At 42.9% G+C, this 18,873-nt stretch overlaps 1 protein-coding gene across 1 annotated transcript in view; it reads right to left on the bottom strand.

The window, feature by feature from the left end:
• The window catches only part of kcnk5a (potassium channel, subfamily K, member 5a), a 65,552-nt gene extending 59,637 nt beyond the window's left edge, over positions 1-5,915 (bottom strand). Inside the window, exon 1 of the mRNA XM_034159529.1 lies at positions 5,543-5,915. Within this exon, the coding sequence (XP_034015420.1) occupies positions 5,543-5,728 (186 nt within the window). The 5' untranslated portion in view covers positions 5,729-5,915. The remainder of the gene's footprint in view (positions 1-5,542) is intronic.
• Positions 5,916-18,873: the final 12,958 nt, after the last annotated feature.

The following is an 18,873-nucleotide window of genomic DNA, read 5'->3' as shown; positions in this document are numbered from 1 at the left end:
TTATATATTTTTCACACGCTGAGCAAAGTTTCCACAGCGGAAATCTAACAGAACTTTTACTCTTATCATAGAAAAAAAAACACTTAAAAATAAATAAAAAATGAGCAGATGACTACCTTGTACATAAATTTGTTTCATGACATCAGCTTTGGAGAATAAAACTTTTTAAAATCATCTTAAAAACTGACTGAGCATAACGTGGCCTAAGCAAAAGCATCTTCCTGCACAATAACAGCTTTTGCACAGCTGCAACAGCAAAATAATAAAGTGGGGCGCGGGCAGACGGACGACAGCTGTCTGCAACCATCATGTTCTTCATTACAACTCAGAGCAGGTTTGACCACTGCAGAAAGAATTCACCGTACCAGGGATTTGACTGTTACACAGTTGAACTATGAATGAGGGAGGCTCACGGCCACATCCCTTTCAGCACCACCCACCCACAACACACACACACACACACACACACACACACACACACACACACACACACACGGAATCAGGCGGCAGCTGAAGGGGGATGGGGGATAACAAATCTCATACTAATGTAGGCCCAGAAGGCAGCACAGGTTCAGACACGTCTGTCTGGCCATCGTTTCAATTAGAACAACCAAAAACTGCAACGCAAAAGAAAACACCTCTTATGCACAAATGCCTATTTTGCGCACAAAATATATGAGTCCATTCAAAAACAGGCCTGTTTCTTGCAGACTACTTCTTGCCGCTGTTGTACCACAACACAAACAAATTGAAAGATTCAAGGTTACACGTGTAATGACTCTATTTTCATGGAAGTGAACAAACAATGTGTCAGCGAGCAAACAGCAGAAAAAAAAATTACAAGATTGTTGACAAAAGTGTTTTGTTTACAGCTGATGGTACATCGTCGAGGTCAACGTGGGGAAAGCAATGAACCCAAATTCACCAACCACACAGATCATCGCTGCCGCTGCTTCAGACCGACTGTCAAGTTTGGAACACAAAAGCAGATGAAACCAGCAGTAAAACGGTCATCGCTCAACTATGCAGAGAAAAGATCTGCAGCAGACGCACTCTGGGGAGGCTGACGTTTGACGTGGAATATGAAAGTTTGTGTCTTCAAGCCCGAGAAGAGCGTTACATAACAGGGCTGTTAGTCCACAAAGATGATCCGTGGACTGCAGCACTATCCCAGTCCTTTGGAGTTTTGTTGAATCTGCACAAATTAAAGCGTCTTTGTGCCTAGTTGGAGATATGTGAGAATAATAATAATAATCAGTGATTGCTGAATGAGAAAAACAAAAAATGGATTCTACCACACTAAATTTGGAGCCAAAGCCAGGTGCTGCCACACAAGGGAAACATCGGGGCCGGTACTCCGTAGTGGCTATGAGCGTCAGCCACACCGACAGGATGCTGTTCATTCAAGATAACACCTCCAGGTGGCAGTCTCCTGTGTGACACCAGCACACACAGGAGCATCCTGCCCACTTCCAGCCTGGACACCATGGTGGATGGGTTTGTTCATCGCCTGCTCTGGAAACCGGCCGCACTCATGTAACCGACCTTTTCAGCTTCTGCCGCCGAGCACAGAGTGACGCACCACTTCGCCACCACAGGCCTGCTGGTGTATGCCGGCTGAGACATGTTGACCCAGCCAAGCTCAGCATTGCCAAAGCAGAGTTCCACAGCATGGAACACCTCAGCATTATCTGCCACTCCAACAATCCGTGGGTGTCGCTCCTTCACATGGTACCCAAGCCTGGCGGTGGATGGTACCCTTGTGGTGATTACCGCTGACTTACTGACGCCATAATGCCAGACTGCTACCCAGTACTCCACATCTAGAATTTTTCAGTGCACGTGCTGGGCACGGTCATCTTCTCAAAGGTGAACCTTGTCCATGGATAGCACCAAGTGCCTGTCCACTCGCGGGACGTCCCCAAAACAGCAGTGATCGCTCTTTTTGGACTGTTCGAGTTCCTGAGAATGCCGTTCTGCATTAAAAACACCTCCCAGTCCTTCCAGCACCTCATGGACTCTGAGCTACTTGACCTTTACTGTTCATCTACCTGGACAACATCCTCATAGCCAACTCCTCCCACACGGAACAATTCTCCCACCTGCGGATACTGTTTGAACTCCTCAGCCTGCACGGACTGATAATCAACCCTGCCAAGTGCCATTTTGGGCTGACCACCATCCACTTTCTGGGACACAGAGTCACAAAGGATGGGGCTGTGCCACTCCCATCTAAGGTGGAAGCAACTAACTCTCCCATGACTGACCACGATGTGAGTCCCTGCAGGAGTTCTTGGGAATGGTAAACTTTTACCACTGCTTCATTCCCAAAGCTGCTGTGATCATATGGCCCCTGTATGAGGCTCTAAAGGGGAAAGTGTCCAAGCATACGGTGGACTGGTCAGCAGAGAGGAACACAGCATTCTCTGACACAAAGGCTGCCTTGGCTTCCGCGATGATGCTGGCTCATCCATCGCCGGACACCCCCATAGCCATGACCACGAATGCATCAGACTATGCTGTGGGCGCAGTGCACGCAGAGTGAGTAAACGGGGCCTGGCAACCGCTCGCTTTCTTCAGTCAGCACTTATGCCCTAGTGAGCACAAATCCAGCACATCTGACCGGGAGCTGCTTGCCCTTTACCTCACCAGCCGACCCCTTCCACACACTGCTGGAGGGCCGGCAGTTTACAGATTTCTTCAGCCACAAACCGCTGACTTTTGCCTTGGCCAAGGTGTCGGAACCTTGGTCCGTTCACCAACAAAGGCAGCTTGCTTACATCTCAGAGTTCGGCATTGTGTGTAGGATTTTGAGGGGAAAAATGGATTTCATCCATTTTGGAATAAAGCTATAACATAACAAAATGTGGAAAAAGTGAAGCGCTGTGAATATATTTGTAAAAGTTGGGCCAATTTTTCGATTCAGCTGCTGGTCCAATAGTACATACGTATCTGTGGTTTTGGTTGACTAGTTACTCTCCTTTGTATGTATTACCAAATGCAGAAACACACAAACAGACAAACAAACAGACACACAGAGCCACTAAAAACATTACTTTCTCCTCCTCCACGGGGTGAAGTGACAATACCGGGTCAGTTTTGGTTTGGGAACCCCGTTTGTTCATGTTCACTTAAACAAAAACAAAGCAAAACAACACCACTACCACAACAATAAAAACTAGGATTTGGTGGTACTGTTTTCTGCTTGATCAGTTTTGGAGTTGTGTCTATCCTGCCTGTAAGTATTTTTTTCCTGCTACATGGTGGAGTGGCACAGAGAACGAATTTCCTGAAAAGATGTTAAATGTTAGCTGCTGTTTGCTAAAACACACGTGGGAGACTCAAGACTCGAGCCTGGGTTTGAGCTGACTTTTTCTAAGGAAATCCATTTCTGCTTCATTCCACTGTGAAGCTGTGACCGGTGACGTAGACAAAAAGTTGCTCCAATCACAGCCACAGAAGTCTATGACTCCAGCAGAGTTGTCATGTTGTCTTGGTGGCTCCCCTCATGAGACACATTTACCGTACAGTACCACACCATTTGTATTTCTTAATGATTATTGTATATATCCATCCTCTGACATATCGAACAAAAAAACTTCTTTTTTGTGCAACTCCTTGTGGTCCCTGAAATTAAAGGGCCTATGTTTAAATATGGCCAGAATTTGTAAAAAGTTAAATGGTAAATGGACTGCATTTATATAGCACTTTTCCATCTGCATCAGACGCTCAAAGCACTTTACAATAATGCCTCACATTCACCCCAGTGTCAGGCTGCTGCCATACAAGGCACTCACTACACACCGGGAGCAATAGGGGATTAAAGGCCTTGCCCAAGGGCCCTTAGTGATTTTTCCAGTCACAACAAATCAATCACAACACTGATTTTCCAGTTTATTTTAATATGATATTAACGGTTCCTTGATGTCCAGAACTGGACCCATCGCACACCAGCTGCTGTTTTAGTGCTCTGGTTTACCATTCTACACTAACCTCTGACCTTAAACCCTGTCCCCGAGTCCCTGGCCATAATTCTAACCATTAAAAGCAATTACAATTATGCATTTGGCAGAAAGCGCCACACAACAAGCTAGGAAAAAAAAAAAAAACAATCAATGTGCAACAAACCATTTCAGATCAACACACAAACAGTGCGAAGTGAGATTTCATCTCTTCATCCTTTGCTTGGAAGATGGACACGGCACTTACTGAGCTACTCCTCCATACATCAGAAACAGCACAGACACATAGATGGAGCCTGCACAGGTCCACTGTCCTCCCCAGGTTTCCTCTGCAGTGGATGTTTGAGTTTCACTCAGAACATTAAAAAAATAAAGTAAAAAGTATTTGAAGAAAAGATCTATCACATAAGCAAAGACCAAGTTCATTTATTTTTCACCTCTTTCACAGCAGCATTTAGCATGGTACAGGGAACTCGAGGTCTGGTTTAACAGGCTTGCCTTTAGTATGAACTCCGGGAGCTGGTTAAGCCTCCTTATGTATGCAAACATCAGCAAATTACACACTTAAGTACACACTTCATTTTTCAACCATCATATCAGTGTACACGAGAAAATTCAGGATTTTTCACACACACACACACATATATATATATATATATATATATATATATAAATTTAACCTTTATTTAATCAGGTTAGTCCCATTGAGATCTCTTTTGCAAGGGAGACCTGGGCAATTATAAAGTTTCCAATCCACCTAACCTGCATGTCTTTAGATGTGGGAGGAAACTGGAGCATCCAGAGAAAACTCACACAAACATGGGGAGAACATCACACAGAAAGGCCACAGGTGGGAATTGAACCCATGACCTTCTTGCTGTGAGACAACAGTGCTAACTACTAAGCCACCGTGCTGCCCGTCATATAACCTGTATGTATATACATAGTAAGTCAGTCAGTCCCTTGTCTGCTGTTTGTCACTCGGGTGTCCACAGCAGATCGAAGGTGGACTTGCGTGTTGTTGATTTGGCGTACACGTTTTTATTCCACATGCCCTTCCTGATGCTTATGATACCTTGGTTGCACAACACCTTGGTCTTTTGCACACCAGGATTAAGCACAACAACTGAACAATTCCCCACCAGTTTTTCTTCACACTGTTTTTTTGTCAGGCTGTGTATGTGTGAGGTCTTATGTTCAGATTCCTTTACTGGACATGGATGAGAGTCTGCAACTATAACTCAGGCTATTACTGTTTAATTCCAAACTGAAAACACAGCTCTATAGTATGATATAAATTAAATGATATATATTTAAAAAAACACCTGCACATGTTGCCCTTTTCTTTGACATAACTAAACACTGACTGAACACCTCAAATGTCACTTAAATTAATGATAAACTCGCTCAATACGTTTGATTAATTGAGATTAAGGAGAGATTTGCTTTCACTTTGAGATTAAGGAGGGTTTTTATTATTATTATTTTGTGTGAACTTTCTGCACATGTAAGTGCATGAAGCAGCACAGCTGGTTGCTTTTCTGTTCACCAACTTGAAGAGTGTTTGCGACCCATCATACCTTCAGGATTTTGTCCAGGTCTCGCGGGCTGAGGCAGGGGTAGTCCCTGAGGATCTGCTCCTTCTGGCCGCTGTACAGTTTTGCAGCTCTCTTCCAGTTGGGCTCCTCCAGGACTTGAAAGATCGCCGCACCGATGGACAGGTAAAAAATGACAGCAGAGGTCAGCAGGGGGCCTTTATCTACCATCCTTTTGGAGGAGGTCTCACCGTGCACGGGCACTCAGCAAAAGCCGCCGTGAGTTGGGACTCATAATCACCCAAAACCTTCTTTCACGGAGCTCGTTGCGCTCGACGGCTCGCAGATCGGAGTGACGCGCGCAGCGCGCAACGCGAGACATGAACACGAGCAAAGTGGGCGAGCGCGCGAACCTTTTTCTCTCCACGTGTGCCGCCAAAGTGTGTGTGCGTGGGGAAGAATGAGTGAAGCGCGTGGAAGTGGGCGTAGAAGAGAAGAACCTCCCACAAACAGCGCGCGCGGCGCGCAGGATCGTGTCGGTTATTCAAAAACAAAAAGCAAAAGCGCACGTGCAGGTGGATCACCTGCCCGGCGGCTTCCGGCCTTCTCAGGTAGAGCTTGAGTTTAAAAAAGTGCTTTTTTTTTAAAGAACAGTTTTGTTGTTTGTTTTGAACACACTGGCTACATTTTAATGTGAGTCAACCTGCTTTCTTTTTGTAACAGGGGCGGCACCAGATTATTGTTTTCGTGGTGGTGCAGATCAAAGGTTAGACATCTTCCAGTGCTGGTGGTGTTACACACCCATGTTTCCACACTTCTATCTTCCATCAGCCATTTTTATTGGCCTTCCTGTTCTTCTTCTGCCTGCCCGCTCCATCCTCAGCACCAGACTGTTCAAAAGTTCAAGTTCAAAAGTCTTTACTATCGCTGTGGGAAAATTTTTGTGCAGCCAGCAATGACAGTCACTGCCACAATCATACAGGCAAAAACAACAATAATAAATACAGAAAAAAAGACAATACAGATCACTTATCAATCCAGTCTCATGTTTTTTTTTTGTTTTTTTTTTGTGCTCCCGTGATGAAATGAGTCAAATTTTCGTGACAGCGTTTTTTTTTTAACTCACTGTTACTAACCCTACTCCTACCCCCGACCCTAACCTTAACCACCCCGACCCCCCCACTTCACTTTTAATTTTGTGCAGCCATCACGGAATGAATTAGAATGAATTTGTGCTGCCGTGACGAAAATGAGGCGCTTTTCGTCACAATATCACAAACCAACAGATTAATGTATATTTCATGCTGCTGAATCACAACTTGCCGTGAGACCAGGTTGCACTTATTTGGAAAGTTTGGGAAGATCTTGTGATCACCTTTACAACTGCACAGACAGATAAGCAAGTATAGGGTTTAAGGGGCTGCTGGGTAATGTCAAAATGTCTAACAGTGCACATTCCCAGGATCACAAACACAAAACAAATGCACCAAAAATAAATAAATAAAAAAATGAAACCCCAAACACAGTCATCATCTTTATGAAAAACAGTCAATCACAGTATTAATAGTTACAGTTTATATCTAGATTATATTTATAAACCGTTACAGGAACAAACAGCTACCTGTGTTTGTTTGTAAACATTACACAAAACAAATGCAGCAAAAATAAAATAAATAAAACCCCAAACACAGTCATCATCTTTATGAAAAACAGTAAATCACAGTATTAATAGTTACAGTTTATATCTAGATTATATTTATAAACCGTTACAGGAACAAACAGCTACCTGTGTTTGTTTGTAAACATTACACAAAACAAATGCAGCAAAAATAAAATAAATAAAACCCCAAACACAGTCATCATCTTTATGAAAAACAGTCAATCACAGTATTAATAGTTACAGTTTATATCTAGATTATATTTATAAACCGTTACAGGAACAAACAGCTACCTGTGTTTGTTTGTAAACATTACACAAAACAAATGCAGCAAAAATAAAATAAATAAAACCCCAAACACAATCATCATCTTTATGAAAAACAGTCAATCACAGTATTAATAGTTACAGTTTATATCTAGATTATATTTATAAACCGTTACAGGAACAAACAGCTACCTGTGTTTGTTTGTAAACATTACACAAAACAAATGCAGCAAAAATAAAATAAATAAAACCCCAAACACAGTCATCATCTTTATGAAAAACAGTAAATCACAGTATTAATAGTTACAGTTTATATCTAGATTATATTTATAAACCGTTACAGGAACAAACAGCTACCTGTGTTTGTTTGTAAACATTACACAAAACAAATGCAGCAAAAATAAAATAAATAAAACCCCAAACACAATCATCATCTTTATGAAAAACAGTCAATCACAGTATTAATAGTTACAGTTTATATCTAGATTATATTTATAAACCGTTACAGGAACAAACAGCTACCTGTGTTTGTTTGTAAACATTACACAAAACAAATGCAGCAAAAATAAAATAAATAAAACCCCAAACACAGTCATCATCTTTATGAAAAACAGTAAATCACAGTATTAATAGTTACAGTTTATATCTAGATTATATTTATAAACCGTTACAGGAACAAACAGCTACCTGTGTTTGTTTGTAAACATTACACAAAACAAATGCAGCAAAAATAAAATAAATAAAACCCCAAACACAGTCATCATCTTTATGAAAAACAGTAAATCACAGTATTAATAGTTACAGTTTATATCTAGATTATATTTATAAACCGTTACAGGAACAAACAGCTACCTGTGTTTGTTTGTAAACATTACACAAAACAAATGCAGCAAAAATAAAATAAATAAAACCCCAAACACAATCATCATCTTTATGAAAAACAGTCAATCACAGTATTAATAGTTACAGTTTATATCTAGATTATATTTATAAACCGTTACAGGAACAAACAGCTACCTGTGTTTGTTTGTAAACATTACACAAAACAAATGCAGCAAAAATAAAATAAATAAAACCCCAAACACAGTCATCATCTTTATGAAAAACAGTAAATCACAGTATTAATAGTTACAGTTTATATCTAGATTATATTTATAAACCGTTACAGGAACAAACAGCTACCTGTGTTTGTTTGTAAACATTACACAAAACAAATGCAGCAAAAATAAAATAAATAAAACCCCAAACACAATCATCATCTTTATGAAAAACAGTAAATCGCAGTATTAATAGTCACAGTTTTTTTCTATATTATACAAAGTCTATTAGAAAAGTATCCGACCTTATTATTTTTTTCAAAAACCATATGGATTTGAATCACGTGTGATTGCGTCAGACAAGCTTGAACCCTCGTGCGCATGCGTGAGTTTTTCCACGCCTGTCGTTTGCGTCATTCGCCTGTGAGCAGGCTTTGAGTGAGGAGTGGTTCACCCCCTCGTCGTTGTTTCATTGTCAGGAAATGGCGGAATGATTTGGGCTTTTTTTCCATCAGAAATTTTATATATATTTTTTATATATATTTTATATATATATATATATATATATATATATATATATATATATATAAATTTAACCTTTATTTAATCAGGTTAGTCCCATTGAGATCTCTTTTGCAAGGGAGACCTGGGCAATTATAAAGTTTCCAATCCACCTAACCTGCATGTCTTTAGATGTGGGAGGAAACTGGAGCATCCAGAGAAAACTCACACAAACATGGGGAGAACATCACACAGAAAGGCCACAGGTGGGAATTGAACCCATGACCTTCTTGCTGTGAGACAACAGTGCTAACTACTAAGCCACCGTGCTGCCCGTCATATAACCTGTATGTATATACATAGTAAGTCAGTCAGTCCCTTGTCTGCTGTTTGTCACTCGGGTGTCCACAGCAGATCGAAGGTGGACTTGCGTGTTGTTGATTTGGCGTACACGTTTTTATTCCACATGCCCTTCCTGATGCTTATGATACCTTGGTTGCACAACACCTTGGTCTTTTGCACACCAGGATTAAGCACAACAACTGAACAATTCCCCACCAGTTTTTCTTCACACTGTTTTTTTGTCAGGCTGTGTATGTGTGAGGTCTTATGTTCAGATTCCTTTACTGGACATGGATGAGAGTCTGCAACTATAACTCAGGCTATTACTGTTTAATTCCAAACTGAAAACACAGCTCTATAGTATGATATAAATTAAATGATATATATTTAAAAAAACACCTGCACATGTTGCCCTTTTCTTTGACATAACTAAACACTGACTGAACACCTCAAATGTCACTTAAATTAATGATAAACTCGCTCAATACGTTTGATTAATTGAGATTAAGGAGAGATTTGCTTTCACTTTGAGATTAAGGAGGGTTTTTATTATTATTATTTTGTGTGAACTTTCTGCACATGTAAGTGCATGAAGCAGCACAGCTGGTTGCTTTTCTGTTCACCAACTTGAAGAGTGTTTGCGACCCATCATACCTTCAGGATTTTGTCCAGGTCTCGCGGGCTGAGGCAGGGGTAGTCCCTGAGGATCTGCTCCTTCTGGCCGCTGTACAGTTTTGCAGCTCTCTTCCAGTTGGGCTCCTCCAGGACTTGAAAGATCGCCGCACCGATGGACAGGTAAAAAATGACAGCAGAGGTCAGCAGGGGGCCTTTATCTACCATCCTTTTGGAGGAGGTCTCACCGTGCACGGGCACTCAGCAAAAGCCGCCGTGAGTTGGGACTCATAATCACCCAAAACCTTCTGTCACGGAGCTCGTTGCACAAAAAACTTCTTTTTTGTGCAACTCCTTGTGGTCCCTGAAATTAAAGGGACTATGTTTAAATATGGCCAGAATTTGTAAAAAGTTAAATGGTAAATGGACTGCATTTATATAGCACTTTTCCATCTGCATCAGACGCTCAAAGCACTTTACAGTAATGCCTCACATTCACCCCAGTGTCAGGCTGCTGCCATACAAGGTGCCCACTACACGCCGGGAGCAACTACGGGATTAAGGACCTTGCCCAAGGGCACTTACTGATTTTCAGGTCAGGATTGATTTGAACCGAGGATCCTCTGGACAATACACAAAACAAATGCACAAAAATAAAATAAATAAAATCGCAAACATGGTCCCCATCTTCTTCAAAAGCAGTAAATTGCATAATTTATAGTCACAGTTTATTTGTACAAATGCACCAAAAATAAATAAATAAAGCCCCAAACACAGTCATCATCATTATGAAAAGAAGTAAATCACAGTATTAATAGTCACTGTTTATTTCTATATTATATTTTTAAACTGTTATAGGAACTAACAGCTTACCCGTATTGCATTTACAAAAAACAAACAAACAAACAAACAAACACAGGAGAAAGAAAGAAATAAAAAAATAAAATCCCAAACATGGTCATCATCTTTATCAAAATCAGTAAATCGCAGTATTAATAGTCACTGTTTATTTCTATATTATATTTATAAACTGTTATAGGAACTAACAGCTTACCCGTATTGCATTTACAAAAAACAAACAAACAAACAAACAAACACAGGAGAAAGAAAGAAATAAAAAAATAAAATCCCAAACATGGTCATCATCTTTATCAAAATCAGTAAATCGCAGTATTAATAGTCACAGTATATCTGTATATTATATTTACAAACTGTTACCTGAACTAATGGGTCACAATGGAAGTGGCTAATAAATAACAGTTTTATGGCATAGAATGGGTCCATAGAATATGATCTACGTGGTACAACTACTGACTTTTGAACTGTTTACATGCCATTTTTGTCTTAACTTATTTCATGTTGCAACAACAACAGTGTCTTCTTATAATCGGCGGGACCAGATTGTTTATGTGACTTGAGCTGTAACAAGGAAGTGTCACGTAGCTTTCCTGATATGCTCACTGATAACTTGAAACTGGTTTATTACAGTAAGTATCACATGGGTAATATTTTGCACAGATCCTCAGAAGCAAGTGACAACAATTCTTACATTTGTACGGATTAACGGACACACATCATACTTACAAGAACTTGGAATTACATGAACGGCAACGGCAACAGCAAAATAATATTTAAAAACATTGAGGACTCTGTGTTATTTTGCACAGAAAATAAAGTTGAAACAAACTGGGCAGCGCAGCTCGTTTGAAGGCGGGCGCTAAAGGGGTAAAATATGACGCATGTCTACTTCCGGGGACAGAAACACAACGCTTTGAGATTTTGGGCAAATTACACGCAAACAAAGTGAAAATGCAAAGAAAAAGTGATGATGCAGTGGAAAGTGGACATGTGTTGTGGCTTGTTTATGACCCAGAGCTCAAACCTGTCGAGGCGGGTGTGCAAGCGAGAGAACGTCGCTACTCTGGTTACCTGTGTAGGCTAACACCTACCGACGTGCGTCTCCCATTTGCCTCATCTTCTCTTCTCCACTGGTTTTAGACAGCTTGTCATTAGTGCCTATTTTGAGTAATAAATCTATAGAATATACATATCCATAAATGTGAATTAAAAGTTGAGATTAAACTAAATGCCAAACATTTCCAAGAATAAATGTTTGGCATTTGTTCTTAAAATTCAGTACCATTCTACTTCTGGAATCTGCAACCATGCTCTCACTTTCCCCAATTTTATTCAACAACTTGGTTAAAAGCTTCACTGTGGTAACATCTCCATGCGTCCACTCCATTCTTCTTGCAAACACTTTGAGGTATGCACTCATCCTTGTTGCATTTTTTGTTGCAAAATTCTCCATAAATTTACCTATGACAGGTGAAGACTGCAGGCAGGCCAGTCCAATATCCCAAACTGCTTCTTCTGCAGCCATGCCTTTGTAATGTGTGCAGAATGTGGTTTTGCATTATCTTGTTGAAAAAGCATTGAAAAGATGTTCTCTTGAAGGCAAAATTTATTGCTGTAAAATCTCAGTATATATTTCTGCATTAATGCTGCCATCACAGGAGTATAAATTACCTTTACCAAAGGCACTGACACAACCCCATACCATGGCAGACTCTTGTTTTTGGGCCTGTTGCTAACAACAGTTTGGATGGTCCTTTTTGTCTTTGATCCAGAGGACACAGTGTCTGTTTCTTCCCAAAAAGAAATGGAATACTGATTTGTCTGATTACAGTACACGTTTTCTCTGTGTGATGGTCCAACCCACTAGTATGTGTGTGTGGGTGGGGTTCGCAGTGTGCAATGGTACAAAACATATGGAACCAAATTTGCATGGTAAAATGGAACGAATAATCCATGTCACGTGACATACAAAGCACCAATCAAATGACAAGGATCCTTTCAGCTGTTATATAATCACAAATTAAATATAGTTGACCACACAAAACATGAAATGTCTACAGTGAAATAAATATCAAATTACTGGTAAATATAAGAGTCACTTCAGGCTTTTGCATTTTTTACACTGTTAGCACTTTTGGAGTTTTAGTTCACCTTTCTCTGAATTCCAATATGGTACAGCAAATCTTTACTTACGCCCATGTAGGCAAAGCAGGATATTGTATTTGTGTGTGTGTGTGTGTGTGTGTGTGTGTGTGTGTGTGTGTGTGTGTGTGTGTGTGTGTGTGTGTGTGTGTGTGTGTGTGTGTGTGTGTGTGTGTGTGTGTGTGTGTGTGTGTGAGACAAAATTTCACCAAACTTGGTGGGAATATTACTTGGGCAGATATCTCCAGATGATTTACTTTTGGGCAGAGTTCAAGAAAAACAGTTTTTGTGCTATATTTCCATGCCCACCAGGGTTAGAGAGATTGTCAGAATTTTATATTGATCAGCAAAATATATATTTGTGATTGATTTGTATAAGTGATGTTATGAAATCACAAGAAAGTCATGTTTGTTCAGAGTGTACAAGGTGAATCAAAATTTTGGCAGGATGGATTTCCTTCAAATGTGGTAGGAATATTATTACTTGGACAGATATCTAGAGGTGATGGTTGATTAAAGGACAATGGTAAAGGTATTAAAAATACACCAGACCTAACTGTTCCGACCCATACCATGCCATACTGACCCAGACCCAGACCGCTCGGTGTAGACAGGGCTGTCGGCATACGCTGGCTAAATCATCAAGGTGCAACGGGCCCATTAGAGCACAAGAGGCAAATTCAGTATCAATCTAATATGTATATGTCGTGGACATGAACAAGCAAAGCTCGTCAGCATCTCACCATGTCATTTAGGTCCTTCAGACTTTATTTTGAGTAAATGCTTCAGGGGAGCATTAGCATGGCAAAAACCTTTCAGTTGTTGTTGACCCCCAGACCCCCCGCCTTTTTAAGCATTTTTCTTTATTTGCTTGTCACATGCCTGGAAAAGCTCCTCGCCATCTAACCATGTCCTTTAGGTCCTTCAGACTTTTTCAGTAAAATTGTTCTTGGGAGCATGAGCATGACTAAAGCCTTTCAGCTTCTGGGGGGCTCTGCCCCATATACTCCCCACCTTTTTAAGCATTTTTCTTTTTTGCTTTTCAGCTGACCCCCCCAATTACAGCCCTCTTAACCCCCTGCCACTTTAAGCATTTTTTTTAAAATGTAGATGTAAATTAATATTCAGAGTGTTCAGCTAGTTGACAGTAGGGCTGTACAATATGGACAAATTATCGTATCTCACTATTGTCATATAAATTGTCATGTAAATGTCACTTATATACCTGCTGTCCATATTCGTGAGTCATTTAGGTGGGTAGGGAGAGTTCCCATGGGATAAAAAAGCTTTTCAACCTACCATCCCTGGTTCTCTAGACCAGGCACCTAAGTGGCTCTACTCTCTTTTTTTCTACTACTTTTTTTTATTTAAAGATATTCTGGTGTACCTTAGTAAACACTAGTCGAGTTCCACCTTAGAATTGGAATGTATAATAGAAGATATACCTTACTGAATTTTCATATCAGTATGATCTACGATATGACTATGATTTGACATAAAGTGCAGCAACAGTGAAAATTAAACATTCTTAAACAAAAAGGTAATAATAATAATAATAATAATACTACACAGAACAGTTCAGAACCTCCATGACCAGTAAAAGATCAAGGACCGTGACGTCGCCCGGTATGGCGGAGCCGGGGTCCCACCCTGGAGCCAGACCTGGGGTTGGGGCTCGCGCGCGAGCGCCTGGTGGTTGGGCCTTAGCCCATGGGGCCCGGCCGGGCTCAGCCCGAAAGAGTGACGTGGGCCCGCCCTCCTGTGGGTTCACCACCTGCAGAGGGGGCCATGGGGGTCGGGTGCAGAGAGGATTGGGTGGCGGTCGAGGGCGGGTGGCCCGGCAGCCTGGTCCATGCTCACAGCCCCTGGCTGTTGGGACGTGGAATGTCACCTCGCTAGGGGGAAAGGAGCCTGAGCTTGTGCGGGAGGTGGAGAGATACCGACTAGAGATAGTCGGGCTCACCTCCACGCACAGCTTGGGCTCTGGTACCCAACTCCTGGAGAGGGGCTGGACGCTTCATTTTTCTGGCGTCGCCCACGGGGAGAGGCGGAGAGCTGGGGTCGCATTGCTTATTGCTCCCCAGCTCAGTCGCCAAGTGTTGGAGTTCACTCCGGTGAACGAGAGGGTCGCGTCCCTACACCTTCGGGTTGGGGACAGGTCTCTCACTGTTGTCTCGGCCTATGGGCCGAGCAGCAGTGCAGAGTACCCGACCTTCCTGGAGTCCCTGGGAGGGGTACTAGATAGCGCTCCGACTGGGGACTCCATTGTTCTCCTGGGGGATTTCAACGCCCACGTGGGCGGCGACAGTGAGACCTGGAGGGGGGTGATCGGGAAGCACTGCCTCCCCGATCTGAACCCGAGTGGTGTTCAGTTGTTGGACTTCTGTGCTAGTCACAGTTTGTCCATCACGAACACCATGTTCGAGCACAAGGGTGTTCATAAGTGCACGTGGCACCAGGACACCCTGAGCCGGAGGTCGATGATCGACTTTGTAGTCGTATCATCTGACCTTCGGCCACGTGTCTTGGACACTCGAGTGAAGAGAGGGGCAGAGCTGTCGACTGATCACCACCTGGTGGTGAGTTGGATCCGCTGGGAGGGTAGGAAGCCGGTAAGACCTGGCAGACCCAAACGTATCGTGAGGGTCTGCTGGGAATGACTGGCGGAACCCTCTGTCAGCGAGGTCTTCAACTCCCACCTCCGGGAGAGCTTCTCCCAGATCCCGGGGGAGGTTGGAGACATGGAGTCCGAGTGGACCATGTTCTCCACCTCCATTGTTGATGCAGCTGCTCGTAGCTGTGGTCGCAAGGTCTCTGGTGCTTGTCGCGGCGGCAATCCCCAAACCCGGTGGTGGACACCAGAAGTAAGGGATGCCATCAAGCTGAAGAAGGAGTCCTACTTATCTTTGTTGGTAGGTGGGACCCCAGAGACAGCTGACAGGTACCGGCAGGCCAGGCGTGCCGCAGCCCGTGCGGTCGCAGAGGCAAAAACTCGGGTCTGGGAGGAGTTTGGGGAGGCTATGGAGGAGGACTATCGGTCAGCCTCGAAGAGATTCTGGCAAACCGTCCGATGCCTCAGGAGGCGGGAGCAGCTCTCCACCAGCACTGTTTATGGTGCGGGTGGGGAGCTGTTGATCCTGACTGGGGATGTTGTCGGGCGGTGGAAGGAGTACTTCGAGGATCTCCTCAATCCCATCGTCACGTCTTCCGAAGAGGAAGCAGAGACTGGGGACTCGGAGGCGGACTCATCCATTACCCAGGCTGAAGTCACCGAGGTGGTTAGAAAGCTCCTTTTTGGCAAGGCTCCTGGGGTGGATGAAATCCGTCCTGAGTACCTTAAGTCTCTGGATGTTGTGGGGCTGTCTTGGCTGACACGCCTCTGCAACATCGCGTGGCGATCGGGGACAGTGCCTCTGGATTGGCAGACCGGGGTGGTGGTCCCTCTGTTTAAGAAGGGGGTGTGTTCCAACTATAGGGGGATCACACTCCTCAGCCTCCCCGGTAAGGTCTATTCCAGAGTACTGGAGAGGAGAATTCGACCGATGGTCAAACCTCGGATTCAGGAGGAGCAGTGTGGTTTTCATCCTGGTCGCGGCACACTGGACCAGCTCTACACGCTCCATCGGGTGCTCGAGGGTTCGTGGGAGTTTGCCCAACCAGTCCACATGTGTTTTGTGGATCTGGAGAAGGCATTCGACTGTGTCCCTCGGGGCACCCTGTGGGGAGTGCTCCGGGAGTATGGGGTCCGGGGTCCTTTGCTAAGGGCTATCCGGTCCCTGTACGACCGCAGCAGGAGCTTGGTTCGCATTGCCGGTAGTAAGTTAAACCTGTTTCCAGTGCACGTTGGCCTCCGCCAGGGCTGCCCTTTGTCACCGGTTCTGTTCATTATTTTTATGGACAGAATTTCTAGGCGCAGCCAGGGTGTAGAGGGGGTCTGGTTTGGGAACCACAGAATCTCGTCTCTGCTGTTTGCGGACGATGTGGTTCTGTTGGCTTCGTCAAATCAGGACCTTCAGCGTGCACTGGGGCGGTTTGCAGCCGAGTGTGAAGCATCCGGGATGAAAATCAGCACCTCCAAATCCGAGGCCATGGTTCTCGACCGGAAAAAGGTGCTTTGCCCTCTTCAGGTCGGTGGAGTGTCCTTGCCTCAAGTGAAGGAGTTTAAGTATCTCGGGGTCTTGTTCACGAGTGAGGGTCGGATGGAGCGTGAGATCGATAGACGGATCGGTGCAGCGTCCGCAGTGATGTGGTCGCTGTATCGGACCGTCGTGGTGAAGAGAGAGCTGAGTAGCAAAACTCTCGATTTACCGATCGATCTACGTTCCAGTCCTCACCTATGGTCATGAGATTTGGCTCATGACCGAAAGAACGAGATCGCGGGTACAAGCGGCCGAGATGAGTTTCCTCCGCAGGGTGGTTGGGCACTCCCTTAGAGATAGGGTGAGGAGCTCGGTCACTCGGGAGGAGCTCGGAGTCGAGCCGCTGCTCCTCCACGTCGAAAGAAGTCAGTTGAGGTGGCTCGGGCATCTTTTCCGGATGCCCCCTGGACGCCTCGCTGGAGAGGTGTTCCGAGCACGTCCCACTGGGAGGAGGCCCCGGGGAAGACCCAGGACACGCTGGAAAAGAAAATGGATGGATGGATGGATGGATACTACACACTCATTTTGCACTCATCATAATGTTAGGATACTGTGCCCTCCAAAAGTATTGTGACACTTGGAATTTCACACATTTTAATTTGTTTATGCCACTTTAAATACAAGAAATACAAACAAATAAATAAAAAAAATTCTAAAATCCTCAAACTCAAACTGAAAGCAAATGTCTAAAACTTGATAAAACCTGTAAATAATAATGTTTTATTGCCAGTTTTCTTTAGACAAGTCAGGGGATGGAACCATGAACATTTCCAAGTCACTGAATATGTCTTGGACTTTATTTACATCAATTATTAAGTTTCTTCCACCAAAACATCAAATCTAGTCTTTCATCTCAAATGTACTTTCTGTCAAATTGTAGCTGAACTTTCAGGTCTTCTTTTTAAGAAAATCCTCCTCTACACCACTTCATCAGGAAGCTGGATTTTATATTTTTAATTCATTTATATCAAGTTGTAGAGATTTGCTTTCAGTTTGAGTTAAGGAAGATAATTTTAGAAAAAAAAATGAATTTGAAATGGAATAAACAAATTAAAATTTGCGAAATACCAAGTGTTCCAATACTTTTGAGGGCAACTGAGAGTGGAATCCTGCAAATGGTGATACAAGTATCACATTCGGCACAAATAATCCATAGACTTGAACTCTTTAAAAAAAAACAAAAAAAAAACCTTGAATTTTCAATAGGCAGCCAGGTAGGGGTCAACTGAAGAATTACACAGGGGTCAAAATTAAAAGATGCTCCACTCATATAGAAAACTACACCACATTATTTGCCTGATCATAAAGGTACCAAAAAAAGGTATAGTTTGGACAATTTGTGACTGAATGTTATGGAGCTATGAAGTAAAAGAAGCAAGAATGGTGACAAAGGTCAGTTTCAGTTTGTACAGGGGTCAAAAGTAAAAGTTGCTCCATTAATTTTGCTCCAGCTGTATTTGTGCTGAATTTGATGCTTGTATCACCATTTGAAGGATTGTTTCAGTTATCTGCTGCACTAATAAGCCAACAACAATAAGCCACCGAATTAAAGGAGAAATGTTGCTTTTTGTTGCTGGACCTCATTTCTGACATAAAATATGGTCATTTACTCACTAATGTAAGTTTGGTGTGATTAGAAGTCCACAGTTCAAACGATGTGTTCAGTTCAAATCTGAAGCAAACATTTTTCTTCTTCTACTAAGGTGGATCAGCACCGACTACTGGACAGGAGGAACCTAGCAGTCAATGTGACTCACTGATTTGAAAATGCAGCTCTATCAACCAGACGTGTGGTGCAGTGACATGTCAATCATCTGTGTC

Source organism: Thalassophryne amazonica, chromosome 19 (genome assembly GCF_902500255.1).
Source record: "Thalassophryne amazonica chromosome 19, fThaAma1.1, whole genome shotgun sequence".
NCBI lineage: Eukaryota > Metazoa > Chordata > Actinopteri > Batrachoidiformes > Batrachoididae > Thalassophryne > Thalassophryne amazonica.
The sequence above is the reverse complement of the archived record's forward strand: the minus strand, read 5'-3'. Positions and strand labels throughout refer to the sequence as shown.